The sequence below is a fragment of the Falco naumanni genome, chromosome 1, assembly GCF_017639655.2.
Source record: "Falco naumanni isolate bFalNau1 chromosome 1, bFalNau1.pat, whole genome shotgun sequence".
Taxonomy (NCBI): Eukaryota; Metazoa; Chordata; class Aves; order Falconiformes; family Falconidae; genus Falco; species Falco naumanni.
In genome coordinates, this window is record NC_054054.1 from 115,017,225 (window position 1) to 115,043,193 (window position 25,969).

A 25,969-nucleotide genomic window follows, 5' to 3' on the forward strand; every position below is an offset into this window, starting at 1 on the left:
AATTCTGAATCTCGATGAAAGGATGCAGCAGCAGTGAAACACAGCATAGGTAAAATTTTCAAGAGTCTAAACTGACTTAAAGTATAAAACCAACTGAAATTAAATTTAGACAGGTAAATTATACAGCTTAATTAAATTATACAGCTTATCCTGGCAATTTTACCTGCATTTCAAAGGGTATTAGACCTTTTAAGATCACACTGCTTTATACAACTGGACCTTCAGAGGAGAATATAGTAATTGTATTGATGTAATACTTTGTCTTAAGGGGCTTTTGGAATTGTATTTTAAAGGTGTCTGTTCTACATAATTGATGAATTCATATCCCAGGGCCTCCATTTACAAGACAACACTAGATTCTACTTGTAGATTCAAAATGATACTGAATCTCTAGTTTTCTCACAATTAACAGAATATATGAAAGGTTACATCTTGTTAAGGTAGTCTTTAAAGGGTGAGACAGGAAAAGTATTTTATTGGTTTTAGGGCTAGGAAAGGACGAAGCAACAACTATTTACAACCTTTGTTCATATGGGATTTTAGAGACTTTGGCAAGAGTTGAAGATTAGTCACAAAATACCTGAAGGATTTTTCAGGAAAAGTACAATGTGGAGTTTAACTAGCCTCCTCTTACTGTTACTAATTTAGAATAAAATTAAGACTTCCATGAATTACCCTCTTTTTTAGGCATAAATTTTATGAAGTTATTTCCTGAAACCCCAGCAGCATAATCCTTTGATTAGCATTCAAGAAGTGAGATGTTTTAACTACTCCTGCAGCCTTTTGCCAACGCGATACCATGAAACATCAGGGTAACAATCAAGCTTCAGTTCTGACTGAGATGGATAGACTTGGGATCTCACCTTTGGAAAAGCTAGGAAGTTACAATGGCAATCATAACGAGCCTGAACTGCTACATAAAACTAGTGCTTTAATCACTACAGATAGCTGATTTCTGACAAAAATCAGTGTTATCTAAAAACTAGGCCTCTGCTCTCGCTTAGGAGCAGCTTTCTGAAGCTGTTTGTCTTTGTTGGTTGGTGACAAAACCTCAGGATGCTTCAGATAACACATCAGACAGTAGATAAAGTTTGATTACTTTTATATAAGGTATTAAGGATCAGACTGACTGCATTTTAGCAGTAGTCTCCTGCAGTACATTTGCAAAGTGAGCCATACTTGGCTCGTGCAGCTCCATCTGGCACGTCAGCTTGCTAGGCGTGCTTGGTAGAGTATCCAGTAATTAATGGGTTAACGCTCAATGCCGTATTTCAGTATCAAACTAAAGCATACTGGGATATGTGCAATTGTAACCTTGACAGAAGCAAAACTGTATTATGGCCTACAACACTGCCAAAGCAAACGTTATGTAAAGGGCAGCTGCAAAGCACGTCAAGACCCAGTTAATTCGACGCGTGCGGTCAGTGCTGCATTCCGGGAATGAAGGTCGGTCCTTACTGAGGGAGAGGTAAGTAAGTGCTGGGTCTTTGGCAGAAACGTGGCAAAACCCCACGTATAGTATTTTTCTCTTGCCCTTTGTCACCTTGGCAGTGACATCTTCAAATAATCATTACGTTTGCTGAACAGGATGTAAAGTGCCGAATGAGTCACCTATAGAAGTAGGTGGCAAATGTAACCCAAAGCTAGAGATGTTCTATCTTAATATCAATCTCCATTTTGGCTTGGAACATAAAAAGAGAAGAAAACAAAAGAACCCAACACCTAAGATGGTAAGACACTGCTAGAAAAAAGTGTCTATTTTTTCCATAGCATCTCAAAAGTCTACCAGACAAGCTGCTACCTCTCTTGGAACTTCTTTCGTAATTCTCATAATTTTTCAGACAGAAAAGTGCCGTGGTTGCTAGTAAGTTAGTGGAATTCACAAAGTGCTCTGCAAAATACTAATAAAAGCGAACATTTTCATAAACCTCTCCCCGCAAGTCATATGCACACTGCACTGCATGACCCAGATAACTCAATACATTTAACGGACAGTTCTGCCCTCTTCAAATTAAGTAACTAATTGGAGACACAGGGAATTTCAACTTCTTTCCTCATACAGTTCACCCACTGCCATGAGATGGCAATGAGAGAGGGGTGGCACTGGAGTATCAAGCAGGGACTCCAGGTTCGTGCTGTGTATTTATTGTATGAGTGCCTCCCACGTCTGTCCAGTAATTTCAACTATGAGTATATGAATTTATTTCTTTCTTTTCTGTTTTTTGGGTGTTTTTTTTGTTTGTTTTTGGTTGTTTTTTTTTTTTTTTTTTAATGTGTGTGTGGTCTGAGGGCCACAACATTAATCAGGTTTATATAGTTGTTTGTCATTCTGTCTTCCCATCTGTACTTTTTAAGAAAAGAAAACACATTCAAGTAATAAAATGAATGTTCTGTGGCTCTTTATAAGAAACAACCATTTGACATTAGCCCTAAAGCCTTTATTGGACAAAAAGTTCTTACACAAAAGAAAATGTTATAAAAGTAAGGTATGTAAACTCTCAGACAAACCTCTCCTGAGAAATATCTGCCATTGCCAAATACAAGCAACGTCCACATTTTCAACTGATTGTGAATTGATTTACACGGTCACGTACAATAGTCTCTACTCACCTATTCACCCCCTGTTCCACCCCTATTTTTAAACAATCAAGCTTTTGAAAAGGCAATTACAGTACAACTACTCCTTGTAACATAAACCAGGTTGCTCAGCATCCGATAGGGACCTGTCCTGTTTCCATTTTGGAACTGGGCAAATATTATACAAGTATGAAAAATCCTGGACAAGATAGTTTAGTATTATACCATCCAAATAAAGAGTTACTCTACCCACCTCGAGCACCTGGCTACTACATTGTTAGTTACACAGTAGCAGGCCATAAACACTTACACAGTGTGTCTAACCTATTACTATGCTTAGTCACCAGCAAGCAGGAACATGTGTGTACATGTTACACTACATACACACTGTACGCTCTAAATATAGTAATATAGCATTTTAAAAGAAGAAATACATTATGCAGAATATTGAGAATTTTCCCAATTAATAGTAATCACCAACTGGTACTCTGGGGACAAAATATCTTGGGAGAATTTTGCTACATTACGTTAGAAGCAAGGAGGCACAAGGAAGAGAAGAAAGTGGGTTTGTACAGATGTTACCTGCTCTGACTACTCACCTTTTTCCGATTAGCTGGTGACAAGCTTCTGTAGAGCTTCTTGCCTTGCTTGCCAGCATTCCAAATGGTGAACGACGTCCAGCAGCTCAGGACTCTGTCTTCAAGAAACCTGACTCGGTGATTCCAGATGGTTCCCCTGGAGAGTTAGAAGAAGGGTGGAATCACCATCCTTGGAAGTGTTCACAAAACACACAGACGTGGTGCTTAGGGACGTGGTTTAGCGGTGGACTTGGCAGTGCTGGGTTAACGGCTGGACTTGATGATCTTAAAGGCCTTTTCAACCTGAATGATTCTATGATTTTATTCTGTGATTTTGACCTTTAAAACCTTTACCATTATTCTATACCTATTTGTGTATTTACATACTCACACACACATAAACCTGACCAAAATGATTCACAAGGAAAAAAAAAAAATCACATGAAAATACTATATTAGAAATTTCCAAGGGAAATGTGTAAACTGTTGCTGGAAAAAAAAAAGAAATTCTGTGGCAATTCTTAGACTTTATTATCAGGATAGACTTGAAGCTATTTAAACCACTATTATTTTCAAGATACCAGATAGAAGATCACAAGAAGATGAAAAACTGTGGCGTTTCTTATCACTTTCAATCGGGTATGCTTTTAAAACAGCAATTCCCCACCCTATAATGTAATATTTAAGACTACATCATTTACAATGGTTTAAAAAGAACTGCCTGCTGTTAAGGACATCTGTTTTATGTCCAGGGTTCATTTAATATTCATTAATTAGGAACCTGTCTTATACTTAATAAATAGTTTTCTAGATACAATAAATTAATCTCCTCAATTTCTGGCTTGACAGATGAATCTTCCTGATCTACATCTCCTGCACAGGGCACCTTGAGCCGAGAATTTCTTTCATAGGAAATTCTGATAAACACCTAATTGTCTTTCCTTTCTGAGAGCATTTCTTGAAATAGGTTTTTCCATTTGCTTTATCATGGCAAAACACGATACACTTTGTAACAATTGTTACAACTTGTTCTACAATTTGTAATACATGTCCTGATCCAAGAAAGATGCTGAAATTAGTTAAAGCGCTAACAGAAAAAAACCCACCACCACCAATCTTCCTGTGAGGTCCTATGGTTGTCTTGGGAAGCACATTGTCTGGCTATATCAAGTTGATATTTAAACACCAAACATACCAAACATATCAGGTTGATATTTAAACACCAGAATACTCGAAGAGTGTTTCTCCTGCTTCAAATAAGGCTTCTGATTCACAAGTCAGCACAGGTTAGCGTAGGGCAGCTACAGTAAGCTACTTCTTACTGCCAGTGCAGCTTGTGATTTTAGAGAAAAATCAAAATCCATTCATGTTTCCGTGATGTTATAGATCTAAACGGCCCAGGTGGGTAGCCAGTCAGGAACAGGAGCTGCTACAGCTACGCTGTGTCAGTCATCCTCATCAGTGAATCGCTCTGCTCTGTCTCCTAGTTGCAGTTTTGGATTATCCATAATCCTGGATGCATTACCAGCTCCAGTTCTATTACAACACTGTAAAATACATGAGCATGATCACTATAGATGTCTGATGATCTGGCATTACAGTAACATCTGATTTCTATAAAACATTTTCAGATTTTTCCTTTTTGTCATAGATTCTTAAATTTCACAAAGCCCTGTAACAGTACAAATCTAACATTCCAAATTTTTCTTCTGAATTATACCTCTGAGGTACAAATAGAACATTTGAGGTTACTGAGTTTACCTATTAAACTTACTTGTTCCCAGATGTTTGTTAGTAAACTTTTCTAATATTTTAATGATAGGAATTTTGTGGTTTTATTTGCTTTGTTCCTTCACAGCCCTGAGTTATGGTTTGAAAAACACGCAACCCTCATAGTGCTAAAACACATGGATTCTGGCAGGGATTATTAGTTAGCTCCAGAGAGCCCACTTCACTTCACTGGATGATTTTTGAGCACAGCCAAATCCTGCTTAGCACTTCATCACTGATTGTGGTGTGGTAACTTAGAAAGAACTTCACACTCAAATAAACGTACCCAAGAAGAACAGCTACTCCATATAAAATTTCCACACCGTTTTGAGGACTATGGCTGTGCACCAACACTCCAAGCAATGGAGCAAAAAATAGTCTTGGATTTGATTGCAGATCTCTTCTAATGCAACCACAAGCTGCATTCCTGCTGCAAAGCTTTAGCTGCTGCTGGCATCCTTTGACCTTGCTTTTGCCATGTTCATTAGAGCATACTATATTCCCAGAAGGAAAGTTAAAGGAAAGAAATATGAAGGTCAAGTATTTTTCCAGGATCACTTTACTGGAAATTTCAGAGCTTCTGCTACCTTCTAAAAAGGAAGATTATTGCTTTACATGTAAATGGAAAGGTTTTAAAACTGACTGGACTTTGAAATGTGACTTCAGAAGGATAACACTGAATTACATTCCAGAGGTATTTCAGAATCTGTTCTGGTACTTGAGTGACACAGGCAAGTTCCTTTTCTATTTGAGTTTGCAAAGCTAAGAAAGCTCAGGAAAAAAACAGGCAACCTTACAAGGCATTAAAAGAATTGTCAACTAACTTCTAGTTGTAGGGCATGCACTGGAATCTACACCCAGGCACACAGAAAAGGTTTCTGATTGTCATGGAAATGTCCCAGAACGTTCAGTATTGGTTGCTTGCAGACAGGATGCACTTGCTGTCTGGGTGATGGGTGCCTATATTCCACAGAAGTCTCTATACGGGTAAAATTCAAGCAGACCGAATCTCGTTGTTGGTGATCACCCACAAAGATTTCAGACTGAGGCAGATTTACTGACCCAATCTTATCTATGAACGTTATATTGAGAAATGCAAGGAGGGAAAGGGAATCACACCCAGAAATAAAAGGATATGAAAGTTATTAAGCTCCGAATTAGTTAGATCACTGTTCAAATACAACAGTGTTTTCAGACAGCTTCATTTAAACACCAATAAGCTGCTTGCTTAAATATCTATTCTGGGTTGTGAAAATGAAGCCAATGTACCCAGCACTTGGGATTTTTGGCTTGTATCACTATGAGACATTCTTATGAAAATGCTCACAGAAAAGAATTTAACAAATCACATCCCCATATTGTGTGTGCCCTTTTAAATGAAAATTTTAACTTATATTGAACACTTTGCAGTCTTGAGTTAACCTTGAAATACTTGTAACAGTGCAAGCCAAGATCATCAGATGAATACAGAATTGAGGGGAGAATTTGTGGCTGAGCCTTAGAGTGACAATCGCAGAGTTAATCTTTGTGAAAACTTGCTCTGCACAAACAACCTATCTCACATGTTCCAGCAAAAGGTAGCTTAGGGGGTGGCAGAAGAGAGAGTTTCAGTTACCCCCTTCAGGTTTCCGGTTCACCTAATTTGCCACATGTTTTGATGTTTCCAGAACAGATAACTGGGATTCCTGCCTTGAGGGATAAGGGAATGCCATTTTCCCACCCTTTAAGAGCCAGTGCAGGTGCAACAGACGGGAACTGTAGCAACGTGCAAAGGATGATTAAAGAAAATGCCTGCAACGATCTAGAAATTGTACAAACCACTACTCAGAGACGATTCTCACAGCTATTTTCAGATTTTGCATGATTACATATTCATAGCCACCAGCAAAAACTAGGAGGTATTATTGCTCTGCATCATCCCAAGTCAAGGCTGCTTTTTCTGCCCATTATTAAAGTGAGCAGTTTCCCAGTAGCTTTAGTACCATTTCCTAGCCTGTATTCAGTTAACAAGATCTTCCTCAGTCAGAAGGTGGGACACAAATTCTTCTGGCTGCAGAAGTTTGTTCCCACATCCTAACAGTCGTCGTCCTTGACCCAAAGTCTTGAAGTACATTATTTTTCCCATTTCATTCATTTTTTGGTCACTTCTTTATTTCACAAAATGGATATCAGACGTATACATTATTCTACTTGGAAAATCATTCTTGAGGCTTACATAATTTTCCTTAAGACCTCACTTGCCGTGGCCCCTCAGTACTCATCAGTTATGTAGTCAGGAAGGAAGACGAGGAGCCAAAATTCTGCAGGAGAGAAACGAGGGTATTCATGCAGTGGGTGAGAATGACTACGAAGTGTGTTCCTCAGTCCCGAGCAGTTATTACCATACCATCCACCCAAGTAATGTAACAATGGAGCTCTGTTAACATGCGTGGTGATCCACTGACCGAATACAGGAGTCAAGAAACATCTGCTCTACTCCTATTTTGAAATGACAGATAATGTGACAATAAAAGCTATATGATTTAATGCCTGAGCTCAGTTAAACCTCGCCATATTGCTTGACTGCCTTTCCCCTCCTGCCCCCAGTGAGGCTACATAAGTGAATCAACAGAGCAAAGACAGATGTACAAGTACTTGAGAAATGCACAAACACAAGCCCGATATCCTAAACAGCACTGGAATTTCAGGCATTGATTACCATCCACAGTAATACTATAAATCTATAAATCTGACCTTTTCTATATCCATCGGTCCCGAGCGCTGCTCAGGTGACCCCAGGCAGAAAGAGGAGCTGATGAGTGAACGGCCTCTGCCAGCGGGTTTTGTTACTCACGGCAGGATAAGAGAGCTCTGTGTTATAGGTGAATCTCATCTGATAGATAAACCAGAGATTGAAGAACAGAACCTTTTAATCACAGCCAGAGCTGAAAGAACAGATTCTTTACAGCTAGTTTTGCAGTCAGGATTCAAGGTCCTTACAATCCACAGGAAATTCAGAAATTAATCCCATTTGAACCTTGACCATACTGGTGATTAAACTGATTTTTTTCTTTTTTTTTGGGTTGTCGTTCTGTTGAACTTCATGTGAACTTATTAATTGCTGGACTATATCGTCCAACTGAGTTATTACATTTACACTGTTAATAGGTTCTATTAATGTCTGAGTTCATCTTCAGGTCATGGGTCATTAGCTGAGGCATGGTTTGCATTGTGGCCTATTTTTCATGAAAGGCTTATTAAGACAGACAGACGCTATCAATGTTAATGCCATTTACTTTTCAAGAATCTAATGAGGTCATTAGTTTCCATGTTTAATTGAAGTGCCAAAAGCAAGCATAGAAGATAAAAATGCAGTTGACCTCATCTTTATTTCAGTTGTACAGGAACATATTATGCTGTTCCTCTCTCCTGCCTGTTTTTGCATGTGTTTTTGCAGGAAATGGAGGCATTCCTGCACTCATCAGTGACACGAGACCCTTGCCTCCGAGTACCTCTAAAACAACCAAATGTGTGTTTCAGACCAAGTGCCTGTTCTTCGCTTAGATGACACTGGAAGCTTCTAGTGCCTGAAACCAGATGGTTTCAATCGATTACGTAATTTTGGTTATTTCTGCAGACCAAGCTCTTACAATATTATACTCATTCTGAATACACGGCATATGAAATTACCATAAGCCTTGTACATGCACTTCACATTTTCTGCATAAAAGGGAATCGCCTGAATCTCAGGCAGAAGGTAGAAACCTTATTTTTGGCATATATTAAATTTCTGTTGACCAAAAGCTTGTAAACTTCTACAAAGGTTAGCTACCTGCCCCAACTGCCTGTCTTCACGAGGAGCGCTACCTAAAGACAAGTACAATGTTTTATTGCTTGCCTTGCTCCAAGCTGACTTTCATCTCGCAATAAGGTATGTTGTTTTATATACAGTTCCTTTTTCTCTCCTTTGGCAAGATAAAAATCTATGAATTTTACAATGTTTTTATTACACACCAAACTTTCTTACTACAGTACTTCTCACTATAAAGCCAGCTCTAATATTGCATCAAGTCAGTGTAATGTAGCTATGTAGCACAGAGTACACGCAGCCCTAGGACACAAGCTGTAATGCAAGATAAAATAATTTAGATCTAAGATACGCAGTAGATGGCATTTGGTGTTGTAAATTCCTGGCTAAAGAGAAGTTTCTGAAAACTTGTGTTGCTCACTCACATTTAGCAGGTATTCATCTCAGACTTTAGATGAAATTACAATGAGAACTTTTATATTTCTGTATGCGCCTAATGAAATCTAAATACAGACACTGTACTGCATTCTGATTCTGTCACCCACCCAAAACATTTAGTAACGCAGACTAATGCCTCCAGGGTAAGGGAGAATGCAAATAAGGATTTGTTTCCTGTTTCACAGATACTTTCACCTCTGGATATTTGTTCCAGAAGGATAGTAATCATAGGAAATGACCTAAAAATCATTCATGTTTACAATTATACATACTAAATAAAAAGAACTAAACGTCGCTTGCCAAGTAGTTTTATATATATACATATTAGGAAGTCTGAAAATGCAAAATCAGGCATTTTTTCCCTGAACAGTAGTGAAAGACACTCATATAGACTGAAATCAGCCCATAACAGACTAAAGCAACTGTTGTCTTTGCTGAAAAGATTGAATCATACACCTTTGTATAAACAAGTCCTATTAACCCGCTCTATTCTTTTAAGACTGAAACTAGGCATAAACTGTTGAAAAACCCAAGCCCAAACCAAACAAAAAACCAACAAGTTTCCTACAAGTATCATTTTGATCTCAGAAAATTTATTAACCTGGTTTTGAGTTACTACTTCCAAATGCAGGTTTAGGCTAACTGAAAAATCACAGACAACATAGGCCAATGGCAAAAGGCAAAATACCACAGAAAACTGCTCAAACAAAACATGCCATAAGAAAAAAAGAGACTTCTAGAAAAGGTAGATCACTCATTAAATAAGGTGGGGTGACCAAAAGGCAAATTAGGAAAGACTCAATTTAAATTATCAACTTAAATCTTTGTGATGCGTCCATTAATCTCTTTTTGTTCAGTGCACTCAGTTTTCAGAAACAAATGCTGGTCAACCCTTCGCAACTTAGGCAACAAAGAGGGGAATGAGCCAATATGAAGAGATGTTACACAACCTCGTATCTGGAAGTTTGCACAAAATATTATTAACAGCAGTACCAGCAAAAAGCCAACAGGAAGAACGGCTAGCCTGACTCCTTAAATTGAGACAAGAAAGGTGCCAATTTGGACATCTAGACTGCACATCTGAAACAGCTTACAGTATTTCCACATTCTCACAGTATGTTGTAATACGGGGTGTTTGTGCCACACAACCTTGTAGATATGAATAAGCAACAGCTTGCAGTAAATTCAAAACAAACTCATTTCCAAGAATAAGATGTTTTCCCACAGATACAAGCAACAGGCTTCCAAGAGTGCTAGCATCCCACGATGCATGGCTGAAAAGTTTGTAACTAACTGCCAAAATGATCACACACTGAAAGAGAAAAAAACCTCTTACATTTAAACGCCAATAAAAAGAATTTACTTCATATTTGTTTGCAAAATCCAAACAATATCTTCTGTTTTCTTGGAATGACTGTTTCAGAGTTAAATGATTTTATATACATACACATATATACATGTATTTATGAAGATCTGTAAGGACATTAACCATGAGCATATTTATGCTAGCATACTATAGTATTTACAACAATACAGTAATTTGGTGATAGACAACTAAAATGCACACAAAAATGTTTTGTTTTAAGAGTCAGTTCTACAAAGCCATACAAATAGAACTGACTGAAAAGTGTATTTATATCATCAATCAGTAAGAAAACATTTTACTTATTTGCCACTGCGGGACTCCTAAAGGACAGTAAAACTCGTATAATTTTTTATTAATGTTAATGCATAAAAGAGAGAAACTACTTTGGCTCGGCTTGCAGGACTTCTAATCATGAAAAACACCTTTGATGGGCAAAATGAACAGATAGAGCAATCAGCAATTTAACATTTTCTTTAAGGGTAGACCAGCACCGTAAAAGCAGTAAGCAACAGCTTACAAAGAAGCACCTGAGATAATTACTAAACATCCTCAGGTATTTTTCAAACCTAATTATCTGATTTAGACCTTTTAAAATAGGTAAATAATATATGGAAATGCAGCACATTATCAGATGAAAGGTTTAGGTTTCTTATTTTTTTAAAGAGCAAGTTGGTGTTGGTGTTACAAGTTTCTGTTTACTTTCTAAAAATTGAGACAATTCATTTTAAAATTAAGCTTTAAAATTAAAAATATTTTTTTACATTATGGTTCACATGGCAAAAAACATGACAACCAAAACCTCACATATTAAAAATCCTAACTGAAAACCCCAATAAAATGTCACCACCAGGATATATTTCAAACACATTCTTGCAATTGTGTTCAAAGTATTGAAGAAGTTATTGCTTCACCGCTTGCTTTTGCCATGTTCAGCAGATGACATACATAATCATATGAAGTATTCTTAATCTGCTTTGAGGGTAAGAAACTCAGATGCTTTAGATAACCAGAGAGGTTATTCAGGCAGATTAGAGAGTCTCACATGATTCCCAGCTGAAGGAATGGTAACTGGAATTTGAGACAACAGTACTGCTGGAATACAGCCCCCAAAATACTTCATTGCTTTTACAATACCTATTGTGAAATTGTTTCAAAAACAGCTGCAAAGATGGAACGATTTCTTAGAATATTTTCCAATGTGGAAGTGCCCTCACCCCATCCCCGCCTTGCTACGTGGCTAGCACAGGTATGCTGACCGCGGCTGGCCAACAGCACCCGAACCAACGGTTTCAAGTCACAATTTCAATCCCAGCATTATCAAAGCAAATGATAGAAAGAACAAACAGAAAACTAACCTTCCACCATCAAAAGAGGATACTTTTCTGTTAACATAAATATGATAACATATTCTGTTAGGGTTGCTTTATAGCTTGTCTTTAAAACAAATAATGAAATACAACCAGGTAATTATCTCGCTGTGTGATGTATTGAAGACATTAAGCATCTTTGCTGCCAGTTATCCAAGATAAAGCTAATTAATAATTTCTACCAAAAAATGCAACTTACTCTAGGATGGAATGAGTTGCAGCCTGTGGATGGTAACGGTACAGCAGGAGGCAATGGTTTACTCGAAAGACTTCACCGCCCTTTTGGATGTGCTTATAAAAAAACAACAAATCTTCTGGAACACCCTGGAAGAGAAGCAGTTATTTCAAACCAGGAAGTGACAGTATTCACAGTTACATCTGAAGACACATTTTTTTTTTTTTGGCCAAATGAAAAGGTTTATCATCATTTTATTCATATAACTTCAAGAAGACATACAGAAATAATCTAATGGGTCATTGAATAAACATATCTAATAGAAAAGATACAGCTACTGAAAAAGCAAGCAGTGCTATTTAAAACTGAAGTACAGCTGACCACAAGGACAGAGGTGGAAAAATCAACACGATCTCATTTTGACAGGAATGTAAAGCTTGGTACAGGTTAGTCCCAAAAGAGGGGAACCCAGCTGCTGAACAGTTCAAGAGGCCTGAAGTAACCAAACAGCTTTCAGAAACGGAGCAGTACATTCAGAAGAGTGTTTTTTCGTTTTACTAGAATTGTCACTCTTTCTTTGGTTGCCATACGAATACGTTTACTGCTCTCTACTCAGAAAAGGTGAATCAGGCCCCGTAATAAAAGATCTTAAAAAACCCACCCTTAATAAAAGCAACCTCAGCAACATCTGAAAACAAAACTTTTTTCTTGCAACTTACTTCCACAGTACATTCTTACTAATGGGATTGCAAGCAATACTGTTGAAACACTGCAGAAAAATAAACTCCTAGAATTGTGGTTCTATCAGGCTCTAAGAAATATCAGCGATTCCATGATCATATGTGACACTACCCACCTAAAAAAGCAGAAAATCTTCATGCCAGAGATATGGTGTCAGAAAGGCAATCTCATGGCACATACCATTTGATTACATGTCATAGCATATGGAAGCATAAACTCACCTTTAAAGATACAGCACTATACCAAAGCTAAAAAATTAGCATCTATTTACATTTTGCAATGATGCAACTTCTTGAAATATGGCTAGAACATTTAATTTTTCTGTGTTTAAATACAGATTTTTCTTTCCTCCAACCAGTGCTTAAAAGGTCACATGTTTTTTTATCAGGCTAAAAATCTTTGATATATAAAACCAGGTGGGCCAAATAAAATATTTAAATGCAGCATAGATGAAAGATAAGATGATAAAGTTGAGGAGGAAAGCAAAAGAAGGGAAAGATACTGAAATACATTTCTTTCTTAGGCAATATCAAATATATAAATAATGGGCGTAAACCTCAACCTCAACTTTAGGCATTCTATTTTAACACAGAAATATAATGTAAGAGCCAAAGTTTAAAAGGGAAAAAAAAAACCCACAACTTTTTTCCTGATTACCACAGCTTGTGAATTTCTTCCACAATTAAGAAAAGGAAATTCTCTAATTAAAGTGCTGAACACAAAATCTCTCTGTGGTTTCTTCTGGCCTTCTAGTTACAAGAGCTGCACAGTTCAGTGCCTGTCCTCACACCCACTGGCCTGAGCCGCTGAGGGGGTGCGAGGGGAGGAAAAGAAATGAGGCAAAGCAAGCTTGGAACCCTGGAAAACAAATCCAACACAGTCATTTGAACATATGATATTCAGAATCTGAATTTTGATTTTTCACCGGATTAATGTGAATCTAGTGAATTATGTGAATCTAGTGAACTAGATTATGTTGTTAGGAGAAATCAGAACCAAATCAAGGTCTGTACTCTGCAGCTCCGGACTTCACTATATGATTAGACTGATTTAAGACACCGAATTGACCTGCACTCCCAGACTGATGAAAACAGACCCTGGTCTGACCGCCTGCGCAGGCAGTTATCTGTAGCTCTTGTTTGTCTGCATAGGAACTTGTCTGTCTTCTAGTTTAAGAGCTGCCAGGCAGAAGAAAACTTTTAGAAAACCTCATACAATTCATGCTTTATATAAACCTACTTTGAAAGTCACAAAAGAAATCTGGGGGAAGGTGGATGAGCAGACAGCAACCACAGTCAACAAGAACATAAGAAAAACACAGACTCAAGTTCTTTCCATTTGTCTTGCAGCCCTTTCTGTTGTCTTCTAACTCTGGACTTTGATGGAGATACTGAGAGTCAGCAGCAAAGTTTAAACCTTTTCTCTTCTCCAGTCACACACTAGACTCTGCCGGGCAGGGCACACGTTTTGTTGCACGCTGGCTTACTGCAATAGTCATATTTTGATTCAGATACATGATTACATCACATATGTATCTGCAATTCATTTTATTTTGGATAAGCATTTACATTATTCAAGATACCAGTTAATATGTATAATAAAAAAAGAGAGTTACTGCAAAAGTAAAAATATCTTTCCAAATGCTGTCGGGTTCCGAGCGCTCTCGTGTTTTACTGTAACTTGGAGGAGCACTTTGCAACCAGGTGCCCCCCCGGGACAAGCAGGTGCCTGCTCTGTGCAGCAGTGTCCTCTCACCTCACACAGAGCAGCGCTGCCAGGCATTTTTCAGGGGAGGGAAGATGCCGACTGTTCCAGATCCTGCAGGGACGGGACTTCCTATGGCTCTCGACATGTAAGCTTGTTGCAGCACAAGAGTTTCTTCTCAACTGAGATGTATTATGGGATCCAGATGGCATTTTAAACACCAGGAATCTTTGTCAAACACCACAATGTTCAAAGAAAAAGCTGTTTAACCACTAAAGGGATATTTTGATGTATTTCTGGAAAATTAATAACCATAGCTAAAAGTATCAATTAACAATCCAGCATTTCAGCAATAGGCTATGACATAAATAGTTTTCAGCATTAATAAATACGATTAAATTGCACAGCTGACATGTTACTGGACTATATGCAGAATTTTCCACATTATAGGCAAACCCCAACCCTATGTGTTCTGCTACACTAAGGAAGAAACTCACTGCTCTAACTCAAGGTTGTGCTCATCAGCTACTGGTTACAACTCCTAGTGAAAAACAGCCTCCACCTGCTCTGTTCTAACCAGCACGCACTAGCCATATGCAAGATCATTGTTTACTTTAACATGTTACTACTAAACAGCTGAAGGATTTGTGTTTACCCAGTATTTTGGGCAGACACCACTTGCTGTGCTGACGGTTGGCTGTACAGATGAGAGGACTGTTTCTGCACAATGGGATATCAAACAGAACTTAACTTTAATTACAGCAATTCCTCGTTCAGGGACCAGACTAAATATTCCATGATTCTTCTGCTGTCATCTTCTCGTTGCTCACTGTTTCTTACTCCTAGCAGATCACTGTGCATGAACCAGTACTCCAACTACACTGTCCTCAACATATGTATTTGGCAAGGAGATGCAAGCCACCTACCACTACTACCAGCAATTCTGGCTACAATTTTTGCAGCTCCACTATCAGTAATGGTGAGGAGCGGCAGTAGAGATGAAGTTACTGATCGGCAATTTTTTGAGGACTTTTAATGAAAGAGTGACCCTCTGTGCAATGCTGTAAATAGTAACACCTGGTGAGAGATCATGTTGTAGCCATGGGATGACCAACCAACAGTTAACTACTGCAGAACTTCAGGCTGACAGAAGTCTTTTTTTTTTTTATTTTGGCCATTTGGACAGAACTGACATTAGGTTGTACAGGCATAAACACAACATTAAGACCTGCCTTTTACTGCTGAACCTGATACAGGAGGCTGATTCTGTGGCAGAATCAATCCGTCCCAACTTCCTCATCCATCTCTTTTTCCCTCTATTCAGCCCTCTCTGTCATACTGGACATACATCCATACATCCACCACACTCTTCCAGCTGACAGGCGCTTTGAGGCAGCAGATCCTTGTGAGCAAACCCAGTGGGGATTTAGCCCACGCAGAGCAGTCTAACTAGTGAACATGGGAAATCTAACACCAAATGGTTTATATTCCAAGAATACATGCATTTATAACAAAAAGTGATGACAAACAAGAAAAGGGAGTAAGTCTATCCACACATGAAAAAAAAAACTTTAGGTTTGGGAAAGCTTAGCCCTTCCTTTTGATCAGAGGCATCAAGGAATATTTGGCTATAACTTGGTATGCTTTTTGGAAGCCAGAGAGCAACATCAGGGTAACTGCTGGACAGAATAAGCTAAATTGCTTTAATTCCTCAGAGGAGCCTAATATTGACGAATGGAAGGAATGAATCAAAAAGGAAGTAACTTTTGATTCCATACTAACCTGTTTCTTACAGGACTTTGGAAAGAGTTTGTTTCATTGCTATTTTTTAAAGTAACACATTTCATACTGCACATTTTAGAACACTCATTAAAAAAAGAAAAACATTTCAGCATTAATATTACACTAGAGCTGCACAAAAGCACATCAAATGGCGTATATTACAACACCTAAGATTAAAGAGGAAAAAAATTTTATAAACTCAACACCATTTAGCAACAAAGCAGAGATGCAGAGTAAAAAAATCAAAGTACTTTTTTTTTTAAAAAAAAAAAACAAAAACATATGCCCACAGCTGTCCAACAGCATTTCCTCAAAGTCTTGAGCTAAATCTTTGACTTACAGAAATAACACATACAGAGGGGTTGGTTGCATGGAAGTGAACACTCAAGACACCCTATGTTAAAGGAAGTTCTGCCTCAGGAACAAATGCTCTTCTGCCAGGCGTTAAACTTACTTGCCCACAAACGCTGCTCAAATCGTGCTGCTAGCGGGGAACAGCTCCTACACTGCTGGAAACCGCTACATATGAAATTACAGCTCTTCTCCAATTTAAAGGTAAAGGTGAAAAAATTAGGAACTAAAGCAATTTATCAAGAATTATCCATCCTTTGGTCTTTCCCTAAAGAAGAGTTTTGTATTCAACGCCAATTGTGTTCTTCTTTTGCAATGAACAACTTCCTATTCAAATGACTTATTTCAAGGAGAAAGTGTTGTTAATAGAAAATATTCCCTAGTTTAACTTCCTTTAGGATAGTCATCAGAGGTATGCAAGTAGACTAACCACAAGCTAACTCCATATTTAAATAGCTATTAATAGCTTCTCTTAGCTTCTCTTCAGGATTATCCAAGATATTCTTAAGTCTCTCTTTCTGCAGATCTGTCACTTTATTTTTTTGGCTCCCATCCAAATCATGTCTTTACATAATTTTGCCTGGATTATAAGACCCAAAGCCTGTAACATTTACTTCATTGTTTGGGCAATAACAGGTTAGAGGAAATTCTAAAAGATTGCATTCATCCAAATGTATTGGCACAGAGAAGTTTAGTTAAACAAAGATGATGGGGAAGTCAAATGGATGGGAGGTGGTAAATTCTAAATGACATTTAATAACAGACTAGCAAAAAAAGTCATTAGACACGGGGTACGGGGTCACTTTCCAAATAGCTTATAGAGTGTAATTAATCATTGGCTCCACCACTTTTTCTTTGCCTTTTAGATCAAATACTGATCTCTGTTCAGCCTTAACTATATCAAGACAAAAACATTAGTGCCTGTGTTTTATCCAGATTTTTCCCCAGAGCACCTTGATAGGTTATTTGACAGACTGACCGTATTTTAATTCATGTTCCAAAACCCCAAATTCCTACTTAGCCTTTTAGCTTTCAGATGTTACTGTAACTGCCTGCCTTTCTGGAGGGAATGACATTTGTGTACTCTGGCAGAGACTAATGGAAAAACGCATTAGTTAGCACTTCATAGCCTACAAAGTTATCTTAGAGCTTTGCAGCATGTGCTACAGTCTCCTGTGCACCAAAGGATATTTTGACACCTCCTCTATTCATGTTTTCTGTGACCTTTTATCACAAAAATAGATCAAAACTGAGGTACAGACACCTTGTCCAGAGCCACACTTTGTATTCAGAAAGGCCAGTGGCTTATAATGTGCTATTCCATCTGGGGCTCATTAAGAATAACTTCCCTCTGTTTACATTTTGAGATTAGTTTAGAACTTTAAGGCTGTCACTCCATTTTCTAGTTTACATACACTTTAAAAGGAAGGTTAAATACAGAGGTGACAGGAAGTTTGGGACCAAGTTGTGGTAAAACTCTAGAGAAAAACAAGTGTGGCGTATTACAGTTGTGATGTCAAGGATAATAGCGCTTGAATAAAGCCAAGACTGTATTATCTGCCACATTTGTTGGAGTGAAGTCTGGAGGTTAGCAGTGTTCATTTATACAGTTTTTAATTGTACTCAAGATTTCTTCGAGCACTTATCTAAAGAAACGAGCCAGGTTGTTTTATTTAGTGCCATGACACACAAGTGACTAGAACAAAAGGACAGCATGCCAAAGGAGACAAATGTGCCTTCCCTGTGATCTCCATTTGGACATTCAAAGCAAGCAAAATATGTTGTCCATCTGAAGAATACATTTTTGTAGAAGTACACAAGGTGTGTTAGATACAATTGCAAAATGTTGGGTTTGTATGCACATTGAAGTGCACTATCAAACATATGAAGCAGTAACTTTGCTTAGCTAGTAACAGACACCACGTCTACCACTGCGCATGACTTAGGTTCCCTGCTGTAACAGATGATACAACTTCAAATCTGCTTTTCATATTATACAAGACCGTGTACAATTTTTCCTCAGCATAACTTTTTGTGACCCTTTTGGACACAGTTATGACTTTTAAACAGTGGTGCTAGCTTTTAGAAGACACCAAAATTATAGAGGCAAAACCAATCGTGCAGAAAACGTCACACGCTAATTTTCAAGTGTGGATGCTGTAGGGTTAGGTAAACTCCTGCTACTTCTTTCACTAAGGAAGTACTACACTCTTTATCCAAATCAGTTGGATAACAGGAAGATTATTTCCCTTTAGTTTCCTAAAAATTAAGTCAGAAATCTGGTTCATGTGACTGTCCTAGCACTGGATAATATTTAAAATGTTACTTAATACAATAGCAAGGCCCACAAGCCTATAATCTTATTCTCAGCACACCATTAGAGCTTCCTAAAATCAACTACTTTTAAGTACTTCTACTTTAATTGTCATATATCAGAGGTTGCATAAATATGACCTCCACCATTTTAGTTAATGCATAAAGCAAACCTGCCAGGTTCTTAGCCACCATTTATGAAGATACTATTTAAGGTTCTGCTTGGACATTGCCACAGTGATCACATAAAAGGAATACATTTTCAACAACCACAGATCTTGACAAGAAATGGCTTTATTTCTAAAAACATTTTGTAAATATTAAAAATAAATAAATAAATCAGTTTCACGTAATGTCTGGATGGACAGAGAGATATATGCATACCTACCTGTAATGCAAAATAAAGATTGCATCATAGCTTATATATTTATATTCTATCAGTCCATCCATACTATTAACATAAACATCAAATCACAATTTCTTCCATGGAAGAATTATCCTCCATTTGTTCTAAGTGCTGAAATATGAAGAACAGGTGTTTGGATTTAATTCCAAATGAGGATTGCAGCTTTTTGGCATGGAAATAGTTTAGCAAATGGAGAAAGGGGGCTGAAATGTGAGGATTTGTTGGCCTGTTTCTTTGTTTACTTGCAGCAATATGATACTTACAGGTCGTACTGTTAAATACTAACCCAAAAATGGAGATAGAAGTGATCAGATTAACATAGTCAGATCATGGGGTCAAGGCAGAACATACACACACGTGGATAAGATCCTGAAGTACTCAGTACTAGTTTATAACAGCTCTATTGATACATAGAGAAAAATCTTTCTTTGCCTCAAAGGAATTATTTTCAAATGAAAATGAATGAGATCAATGCTAAATCCTCTACAGTGCTAAACGCTGAAAGATTTAGGGCTTGATTTTCTGTCCTCTAAACCCACACAGGACAGAGGTTTGACGACTTTTTTTGTATTTATGGCTTTGTTCAGATCTGTCATCACCCTTGTTCACAGGGTATTTTTTTGAACACCCTCTGTATCGGCCAGGACGTGTTGGACACTTCACAATAGGGACAAACAAAAAGTTTAACTTATCATTGGTAATTTTTAAAAATAGGGCATACCATGCATTGTGCCTGAAAAATCATTAAGATTAAGACTGTCAGCGTATTACATCTGAATAACCAGTGGCATAGTTCTAATTATAGAGAGAGTGCAAAACAAAACCAAAAAAAACCCAAAACCAACCCACCAAAAAAGAACAAAGAGGGGAAAAACCCCAAAACTACAAGCAAAAAGCACAGAACAATAGTCTGTTTAACTTAACCTATTGAACTTTATCATTAAGCTTGCTGTTCTATTGTTGTTACTCTGTTTTAGCTTGCCTGCTTTCTTTTTTGAGCTTACTAACAATGCTCAAGAAGTTAAGTCAGATGGTTCTTCAGAGAGTGAAAATACAATGATAAGGAATAATAATAAAAGAGAAATCAAGAGCACGGGTCAGCGAATGTAGACTGCATTGGGAGCCAGGCACCATTCCCAGCTCTTCTGCTCACCCGCCATGTAATTAAGGGCAAATCTTTTCACCACTCTAAACAATTCTGTTCTCTGTCCACCGTCTCCTTAAATTCTAATTTTTTTGGCAGCCCAAAGAATAATATTTGTGTATCCTCATACATACTGTCATGGTTTAACCCCATCCAGCGACCACACAGCTGCTCACTCAGGACACATACATGTGTATGCTAGTATGTATATATACACACACTGCATGGCACAGGAGGGCTCCATTTAGAGGCTATAAAAAGAATAAGAATCATAATATGTTGTAGTTTAAATAATAAATTAGGAAATACGCTGAGCAGATTTTTCTTTAGAGTACTATTAAATGAAGGCTTTCCAAAAAAAATTCAGAACCACCCATTCTAGCCCTAAACTCTCACCAAAATTGCTGGAAGCAAAACCTCTCAGGTCCAAACCACACAGAACGGATCCAAATGTGTCTGAATTAGATCTATTTGCCAACATATTTCTAGTACTACCACAATAAATACTGCCAACAGACATCCCTGGATTTTATTCCATAAACATTCTGATGAGCCTAAAGCAACCAAATCAAACTGAAACAGGAAATGTATAAAGAAAAAGAACACCGAACTGTCAGTGGAGGAATGCTTCTCAGATAACAGTCATTTTTTATACTTATATCTATCTACCTCTGTAATTTGTAACCTCTTAGTCCTGATCCTTGCAGAAAAGCTACTTAAAGTCTTCCAAGGACAAGCCTGAGAACTAACATTGACAGGTAGACACAAGACAAGTTGATAAATGAGATTTAATGATAGTAGTTTGATGGCACACTGTGACCTCCCCCCTCCCACCTTTCTTCACCTTAGGGATATAAATTGTTCACCTTCAGAGAATCTCTGCCATCCTCACCCTTCTTCCCTTCCAAACTCTTTCACCAAATCTACCTTACCATTCAGAGATGGTTTATAATGAATCTATGAGCTGACCTTTGTTTAGCTTTCAGATCTGCTGCATCTATTTCAGTGACTGAAGAGGAGCTTGAATGTCTAAATTCTTCTTTAATTTTTCCAGGTATGCTGACATATCTAAAAAATCTGTTAGATGTATCTACAAAGCCCATCTCAGTTATGTCCTTAAATCACCAGTTACCCTAAAACAACTGTACTTGGTTAACGACTGTTTTTAAAAGAAACACACGCCACCCCAAAAAAAAACAGGTATACAGTATGACCCAGATATTTTTAGACCTCAGTTTTTATCCACATCCCTTTGTCTACTGTTTCTTAGTAATAGGTTTAGGGCTTTCAGAGGCTGTTAAACAAAGAGATGCTTCCTGGACTACCTATCATCCATATCTTCCATAGCACTCACCTTTCCACCCTCATCAAATTTTCCAACGTGAAAAAACCATTCTCGAGAACAGAACCAGGTTGGCATGATCACAGTAGGTCCATGGGAGGTAAAAACCTAGGAAAAAGGTGAAAAAAACCTAGTCTTAATTAACAGAATGTGTTAAAACCACAGAATGAATTAAAACCAGCGCCTGTGAGGAATGAAGTAGACGTTACACATTCACCTGAAATACTGCAAATACTTACGCCTATACTTAACCTTCAGCAATTTTAAGCACTGAAAAACGCCAAGTACTTAAAATTTAGCTTGTACTTAGTGTTTAAACTGTGGTGTATACCAGCAACTTTGAGATGTCACAACCCAACAGATTAATCTCCTTCCAGCTTCATATTCCATAACCTTCTCTTCTATCATAAGTTGCAACACCTGTAGGTTACTTCAAACTTTATTTCAAATTTAGAGAAGTATACTGGAAATGACACTTCTGTTAATAATGGTAATGTTGATATTGAAGTGAATGAATTGAGACGAATCTTTAAAAATTAAAGTTCTTAAAATTAACCCTACAATTGCTGTGTGTTGATTTTCCATTTTATATTCCTTATACATATATTAAGTAGGAACTTTCATTAATCTTTTATTTCACCAAAGACACTTAAATCTTAACCAAGCTTGGACAAGTAAGATGCAATTTATTTTAAATATGACCAGAGCACTACGGATTTGCTACCCAGTGGTACCTACCTTAAAAGGTTGCTGAAAACAAAATGCTTTAGGGACCGAAAAGGGAGTGGCTATTAATTTTATCCTCTTGACTAGTGACAGCCAAGAACTATACAAATCGGTCTTTGCAGCTTTAAACAAACTTGTTGTAAACACAACTGTGAAATAAACCAGAATCTGGATTACTGAAGGTAAACTGGCTCTTTCTTTTATTACAAGATGAAGTATCCAGACAAACAAGAGACTGAACTTGTCAAACAGAATGTGCAAAGTTAAGACAGGAAACTATTCCTGCTTCCCAGAACGACACAGAAAATAAAGAGCACAGCCTGGTTTACGCAGGCCAAAGAAAGAAACCTCACAATTACTGCCAGTCGTCAAACATGAATGAAAATGCTGATCTTGTGAGCAGATGACTTCATAGCATGCTACAGTGGTAACATTAATATTCCTGTGTAGCTGACATTTTTAAACATCCGTGCATGAATGTAAATTTTGTCACGTGCACCTAAGCATTTACATTTTAAAGGTGCTGCTCTTGATTTCAGCCTGGGATGGAGCTCCTTAAACTCTTCTTGCCTGGCAATTTCCATTTCCACAGATAAACACAGATTTAAAACCCAAATTCTACATGCTAAGTTCTATACAGACACTTAAACCAACTTTCCAAATAAATTAAGATTAGAAATCTAATCAAAATTCAACAGGTGATCTGCTCCCACTTTTCTTATGGCATGAACCATCTGACCAAACACAGGCATCCACTTTAGGGTGAGGCACGCTGCATGCTAACTCCAGAAACAGAATGATAGAACTCCACTGTCCGTAAAGGGGTCCTAGGGTGACTCATCTTGATACAGACACTTAAGTTTTAGGCAGTCATATTTAGTCAGATTAAGCCCATCATTTAACGGCTACAGCTTAACACATTATCAGCTCCTTCATAACTGACAAACACTAGCTTCAGAAGTGCTAAATGTCAAAAACTCCCCCCAAAAGTCAGTGGGAGCTGAATGAGTCAAAACAATCCCAGAAAATCAGAGCAGACATGATTACTCAGTACATGGTTATTAGCTCCACACTAATTACAGGGGCAATTGAGTATGGCCTGAACCAAACAATGACCAAACAGTAATCCTAAAAGAAAACAACAGTAGGGAGAAAAGCTAGGCTAGAATGCCTTGCATTGAATCGAATTTCTGAATGAAAGAAAATCTTCAAAAGAAAGTCTTGAGCCTATTGGTATACGTAAAATGTGTTTGGAGAGGCTACAATGCCATTTCCTCAGTGCTGCCGGGATTATTAGAGAATGTAAATGCACTTTATCTTAAAGACATAGCTCAATGTAATTAGTCTTGCTCATGTGCAAAGAACATACATCCCAAAAATCTTAATCTGTGTTCCATTGACATATATACTTAAGTGAAACCAAATAGAACAAAATTGAAACACCGAGAACAAAAAAACATTAAAATGTCACTTATATCAACGCAGATTATGACATGATGATGATGATGATGATGATGATGATGCAGTCAGTACACCATCACACACTGCCTACCCTGATGTCTTTGCTAAATCAAACAGTTCTCTATGGCTCAGTGTCCATCTCGGAAGAGACACTAGAGGGGAATCAGACAGACAAAACTGAGACTGATGACGCCACATATGATTTCAGGGTCTTATCCTTCAAGAAAGTCTTTGACCCTGGAACAGCAAACTAGCTAAGAGTCAATGAATTTGTAAACAAATGTTTCTATATGAATATTTATAAAGTGATGTCAAAATAAACTTTAGGAAATTTAAATTCATGCTGCTGCCACAATGGACAAATCCATGCTCCCTTGTCCCTTGCTATGCTAACAGTAACGTTTGGGAAGCTGAAATGCCATGGTCAGCTCGGTTTTCAGCTGGATCTGCTCCCTGATCCAACAAACCACAAAAACACTGGTATTACCACTAAGGAGGATGGAGGAAAAAGAGTACCACAGAGAGAACAGCAGGACCGTTCCTTTCAGCAGCAGTATAGATAATCCATAAACAATCTTTAACCTGCTAGGGGGACCCATATGATCAAGTCTAGTTTACAGTACATCTATATTAATTTAAGAGATCTCCCACTCATCCTGCCCCTGGCTATTCATCCCAGGCACTTACAAAAGCATCGGCACCCACATGACCCCCAGCCAGCGAGATCAGAGCACTGCATCAGTAAGAAACCTATTATTGTACTTTTTTTTTTAGGGTTGATTTTCTATAGCCTTAGTTTGAATCGGTTCACTGTGGGGTCAGACTAGCAGTACCGCTGACACACTGGAGAGGGAAGGAACAAGCTTCAGAGAAGCAAACAAGACCTCCCTTCTTGGTTCTTGCCCACAGCTCATCGGTCCAGCTGGAATCTGAACCAGCACCCTCTGCCCAAACACTTCCACTGATGGGAGAACTGGCTCAGGAAAACCACTGAACTCCTAACAACTCTACTGAAACACTGCAGCATCTGCCAAACTTTTGACAACTACCTTTAAGAGCTTTTGAAATTTCATCCTCAAGAGGAAAAAAAAAAATAACCTCAACCTTCTACAGTTTAGAAATTCTAGATTTCAGCTTGATTTAGTCAGATGGGAAAGTCTCCTCTGGATTTCTTGTTTTGCCTACTCTTGTCATACACTCTTGCCAAAGCATTAAAAAATGGTCAAATTGGTTTACTCTGTGATAAAACCACAACTTCTCACTTTATGAGATTGACACTCAGGATTCTATCCATAAATCTTTCAGATTGCATGGACTGGAACCAGAGAAACAAAGAGGACGTGCTAGCCTTAATCTGAAAAATCAATCAAATGCAGAATTTGAATTATGACGCAGCTCTGTAACTGCTGTTTAGTTTCCTTGGAAATGTTCTCCAGTTCTGCCCAATAAATGTCCTGTCTCACCTTGGAACCTCAGTGGGTTTTCAGTCCTCCGTGAGGAATTAATTCAGTGAATTGGAAAGCAGGCTGGACCTGTGAACCTTTCACACACAGCTGTATTGGAAGATTAATGCTTAATAACAGTTGTTATTAATACAGCACACTGTATGCCGTACAGATTATCTAAATCTAATCTAGTTGAATGAAACCAACTTGTTAAAAACCAACCACAGAGCTTGTAGATGCAGGTATAAATCTGTTCAGATTTAGAATTCCTGAAGAACAGAGTGTTGTCATAACCAAACTGGAATCCATCTTCATCAGTTCCCAGGGGATGGAGACAGGCTGCTATTTCAGCACTATATTCACTAAATTATTTTGAACTTTTATGGTCATCTGGTTTTATTCCAAGGACCAAGTAGCAAGTAATTGAAACCGGTTTGTTCTTGCTAACTGTTTGGCTATCAAATTACATTCAACTATTACAGAGACTCTCTGAAAA

The 25,969-nt window shown here is 37.9% G+C and overlaps 1 protein-coding gene across 2 annotated transcripts in view; it reads right to left on the bottom strand.

Annotated features, from left to right (window-relative positions):
- B3GNTL1 (UDP-GlcNAc:betaGal beta-1,3-N-acetylglucosaminyltransferase like 1) overlaps positions 1 to 25,969 on the bottom strand; it is a 128,140-nt gene that overhangs the window by 15,867 nt on the left and 86,304 nt on the right. For both annotated transcript variants that reach the window (XM_040580074.1, XM_040580082.1), the window contains 3 exons: positions 21,854 to 21,949; positions 12,083 to 12,207; positions 3,177 to 3,312 (listed from right to left, as the gene is read on the bottom strand). In XM_040580074.1, coding sequence (XP_040436008.1) covers positions 3,177 to 3,312; positions 12,083 to 12,207; positions 21,854 to 21,949 — 357 coding nt within the window. The remainder of the gene's footprint in view (positions 1 to 3,176; positions 3,313 to 12,082; positions 12,208 to 21,853; positions 21,950 to 25,969) is intronic.